Genomic DNA, 5154 nt, shown 5'->3' with positions numbered 1-5154 from the left:
GAGGGTCATGCTCCCCCTGTGCATCCCCTAGACACGGCACTGTTAACAGGTAGTGCCAAGCAGTGCCTTTAGATATCGTTTCTATATTTCATACTAATTTATGAGTCAGCAGTATTAGGCTTATGTGCCTGAAGGTACGGCGTTAAATCGTTAAAACAAATATTTCTCTATACAGTATTTGGCAGGCTTTTGTGTAATTTACAATGGTTATATTTACGGCTGCAATTAATAAAGTTCATGCTCGACTGACTCAAGGTAATATTGGTTTAATGTCGATGGAAGAAAGGCGAGTGTGAGAATGAATGTGTGTGTGTTGGTTGGTGTTGGGAAGGGGAGGTGGGTAGGTGAAGGTGTGTGTATTTATGTATGTTTAGCTTAACCACATACGGGCCTAATTAATACTATAAACTTCTGAGACTGGCTATTCACTGTTGTCTATCTATCATAACCCGACTATGTGAGGGCGTATATCACTGTCTATGGTTATATGGTACTGTGTACAAGACTCCTCTAGTTGGTATTTACAGTGCTCGCAGCACTGTTTACTAACCTATCTAAAACCGCTTTCGACACTTCTATACAATAAATATTTAATATACATACTGTTCGAGTTTCGGCTTCTAAATATTGACATGCTTTCGCTCACGTAAGTTTTTAGTCAAAGCAGAAATCGTGTACTAGTCTACATTATTTACGAAAACGAAGGCTGATAACGTTACACCATGGACATACAACAATTTTCAGCTACAGTACAGTAGTGATTAGGTAACAAATATGTATATAATAACATAACCATATTCTTTATCAATTAACTTATATCAACTACCTTTAATTGCCTGCTAAGTAATTTTATTATTATTATTGTAGTAAAAGTTCAATAGATCTGTGAAAACATATATCAGTTAGTTGATACTTTTAAGTAATGAATTAACATTTTTAAATATTTCCTTATTTCATCAGAATCATTAATAATTTGATTTCTATCATTGATTAACCAAATCTCTTGATGATCAAGACTGCTGACAAGAAAGAAATGTAAATCAACTCAAAATATTTAAGGCAGAATTGATTGAAAATGATAACAAAACCACTGCTGATAAATTAGACGAATACTACCAGTATACATAAACAAACTTGAAAGAATTTTAATCAGTGGTGAATTATCGGCTACCGTATGGACTGAACAGTAGGCCTAGGTAGCGCTTGCGGTATGGAAAAAATAATAATGTAAAAATAATACTGAAATATTTACCAAATACCAAAAATATCACTACTTTGTGCAAATTAACAAAAATGCATCCGTATGTCTCATTTGAAGTCATGTTGTCTTGAGAAGACAAACAACAATGCAGTTATCTGAAGGTGGGAGGGGGAGGAGGACATGCTCGATGATCAGTTGAGGGGACCTAACTCAAAAAATTAGGTCATTTTAGGTGCTTTTTAACAACTTTTCCGTGAATTTTTTTTTGGGTGGGTGAGGAGCGTCTTGGGGTACACAATGCCGGGGGGGGGGGAGTAATTTCTGGAGGGCCATGCTCCCCCCTGTGCATCCCCTAGACACGGCACTATTAACAGGTAGCGCCAAGCAGTGCCTCTAGATATCGTTTCTATATTTCATACTAATTTATGAGTCAGCAATATTAGGCTTATGTGCCTGAAGGTACGGCGTTAAATCGTTAAATCGTTGGTACAAATATTTCTCTATACAGTATTTGGCAGGCTTTTGTGTAATTTACAATGGTTATATTTACGGCTGCAATTAATAAAGTTCATGCTCGACTGACTCAAGGTAATATTGGTTTAATGTCGATGGAAGAAAGGCGAGTGTGAGAATGAATGTGTGTGTGTTGGTTGGTGTTGGGAAGGGGAGGTGGGTAGGTGAAGGTGTGTGTGTATTTATGTATGTTTAGCTTAGCCACATAACGGGCCTAATTAATACTATAAACTGCTGAGACTAGCTATTCACTGTTGTCTATCATAACCCGACTATGTGAGGGCGTATATCACTGTCTATGGTTATATGGTACTGTGTACAAGACTCCTCTAGTTGGTATTTACAGTGCTCGCAGCACTGTTAAGTAACCTATCTAAAACCGCTTTCGACATTTCTATACAATAAATATTTAATATACATACTGTTCGAGTTTCGGCTTCTAAATATTGACATGCTTTCGCTCACGTAAGTTTTTAGTCAAAGCAGAAATCGTGTACTAGTCTACATTATTTACGAAAACGAAGGCTGATAACGTTACACCATGGACCTATTAATAAGGACATACAACGATTTTCAGCTACTCCAGTACTGAGTAGTGATTGCTTATTCTTCAGCCAATCAGCAATAAGCGGTTACACTTCCTTGTTTTGATAGCAAATTCAGAATAGAGAGCGGCAGACAGAGATTTTCTGTTATTATTTCGCAACGCAAATGCCATAGGAGCATATAAGATTCAGCTCAGAACCCTTTCGAAGGAGTCGAGGGGACCAGTCCAAAAAAATGGTGGGTGGAGCTGACAGTATGACCACTGGGAAAAATGAAAATTCCCAAGGTTGTTTTTAAAAAATGCTAAGATAGTTTTAAAAATCCCAAAATTCGCAAAATATTGGCGATATATAGGCCTACACATAGAGTCTTACATTAATTAAAATCATAAATAAGAAATGACAAGACAATCGTCGTATTATTGTTCTTTTATAGAAAAAATAGAGTTGATTTTTAATTTCTATTTTCGAAAGGTGTAAGCTGATCATTTTGTGATGAATTTGATTGGACGACTGTCAATTGCAAAGTATAAGACCGTACCCTGGCATCTAGCTGCAATGCTCTTGCTCAACTTTTTCACAGATGTCATTGTTTGAACCATACAGCATATCCGCCAATGGGACACAAGAAGAGGTTCAACTTAAAATTCACTATATTTTGCAAAAGGATGAAGATGGCACTAAACAACAATCAGAATTGAAAAAAAAAAGCTTTCAATTTATTTCGAACAATGGAACAACCGCGCTTATTCACAACTGTCAGACCCATAGTGTTAGTATTTCTTCATTTTTAAATTGTCTTCATGAAGAAACAAAATTCAATTTCATTCCAAAAATTCCAAGATTTAATAAAAAGTTAACAAAAAATCCCAAGCAGTATTGGTCACAATGGGAGCTGATGTTCAATCATTTCGGTCGCGGGTTTGTAATGCCAAAAGTATGAAACGCCATTGCAGCAGATGAAGTCACTAACGTAATAACCCAATAGAATTTATTACGACATACTAGGTCTAAGCTAAGCGATATAGGCCTGTGAGTTTTTTTTTTGTTGTTTCTTTTTGTTTGTTTGTTTTTTTTCCGGTAATCTTTTGGTCATAGGCCTATGTAGGCGCTGTAGTGATAAATCGGTTGCTGTATATTGATTTTTCGGTAATTTTTGAATAAGAATTTAATATATACATTTTTTATGAATTTAAATTATAGAGGCCTAATTTAATTATATAATAATGCACGTTTTTAATTAGTACTACCTCTAATGTTGTGGTAATGCATTATACAATACTGAATATGAACGCATACAATAATGCCTAATGTTTATAATTATTAGGCGTATATTTAATCTGCTTATTAATATTTTTCATTTAATTAGCATGTACTGACATTCAGCAGAAAAATGCCGCGGAAAAAATTGCGTCGGTGTGGAATTTCTAACATTAATTCTCAATGGAATCTGGCTGTGAAGTTAGGCAAAGAACTTAAATAACAGAAGAATGAGCTGCTCTGTGTATTTTACGGAAGCCCGTTAGTGTCAACAGTGAATAAAAATTTCAAATCACTTAACTGGCGGCCGCCAGATAATTATGTTGCGGTCGCCAGATAATTATGTTGCGGCCGCCAGATAATTATCTGGCGGCCGCCACATAATTATCTGGCGGCCGCCACATAATTATCTGGAGGCTGCAACATAATTATCTGGCGGCCGTCACTTATTTATCTGGCGGCCGCCAGTTAACTGATTTGAAATTTTTATTCACTGTTGACACTAACGGGCTTCCGTAGTAAACAAACGAACAGGAGCAGCACCTTTATTATTGCTATATAGCGCAGCCGCGCGGATGGCGATTTTTTTCCCGTACGAAACATTTGCATGAAACTTCACTCGGGCCATCTCGGATTGACTCGACTAAGTTCGATACGAGGAACAAGAGCGGCAGACACTTCGCAATGTCGTGACGCTCGAGTTTATGTTTACCTACGGTAGGCCTATGGTATCTTACGGATTTATGGGATGTACGTGTGTAACTAACTGTGACCTTCTTGGATGTTTATTAAATGTTAGTATAATATCTACAACAACAACAACAGCTAGTACCCCCTTTTATAAAGTGTTGATAGGTACAGTAATACCAGAGGCTAGGGAGAAAGAGGATAAACAATGGGCCTAACTACAGGCTAAGTTAAGTCCTACCTAGTATAGGCCTTGGGTCCTAGGCTGACACCAACAGTCACGCTTTACATATAGACGTTGATTGAAATTTTGAAAAAAAAAAATGAAAAAAATTAAAGCATGAAATAAAAAATAGAGTGCATAAGAGAAATATTATTAAATAAATAAAATGTACCATTCGGCGGCGTTATTGAACTTGACCAAATTATCCCTGTAATGTAATTACAAATAATAAATAATAATAATAATAATTTCAGCATTAATTACCTTGACCTAAGCCTTGTATACTATTTACTAGGCCTATAATTAATGACTAGCCCAAGGGGAATATCTTTTCTGTTATTTGGGGCCCTTAATAACGTCGATTTTTTAATTGTTTTCTAATTCCTCGATTGTCTAAGTTCCCCTTAGGGTAGGCCTACAGGTTGGTTTTAGTAACATAATAACAATAATTAATAATAATAATAATAATAACAATAATAATAATAATAATAATTAATAATAATAACAATAATAATAATAATAATAATAAATAATCATTTCGGCATTACATGTAATTAACCTGGTCTAGTCAAGAATATGCAGATTACTAATACCTGATATTAATAACTAGGCTTAGGCCTCATTTATTCATTGGTGCTCTGCCATTTTGGTAGGTCTTATGGCATCCAGAATTTTAGAGCTGCCTCTTCTCAGCTCTTCTCTTAATTTGAATTAACTGTCACCCT

At 35.8% G+C, this 5154-nt stretch overlaps 1 protein-coding gene across 3 annotated transcripts in view; it reads right to left on the bottom strand.

Moving 5' to 3' along the window:
* The window catches only part of LOC117102656, a gene marked incomplete at its 3' end in the record, with an annotated part of 16536 nt that extends 14290 nt beyond the window's left edge, over nt 1-2246 (bottom strand). For 2 of the 3 annotated variants that reach the window (XM_033243022.1, XM_033243024.1), the window contains 1 exon segment: nt 604-739. In XM_033243022.1, the coding sequence (XP_033098913.1) occupies nt 604-634 (31 nt within the window). 3 annotated transcript variants of the gene reach the window in all.
* Between the last annotated feature and the right edge of the window lie 2908 nt (nt 2247-5154).

Source organism: Anneissia japonica, unplaced genomic scaffold (genome assembly GCF_011630105.1).
Source record: "Anneissia japonica isolate Jap-2015-1 unplaced genomic scaffold, ASM1163010v1 scaffold288184_len555535_cov198, whole genome shotgun sequence".
In the NCBI taxonomy this organism is placed as follows: domain Eukaryota; kingdom Metazoa; phylum Echinodermata; class Crinoidea; order Comatulida; family Comatulidae; genus Anneissia; species Anneissia japonica.
This window is presented reverse-complemented; position numbering and strand designations above follow the sequence as displayed.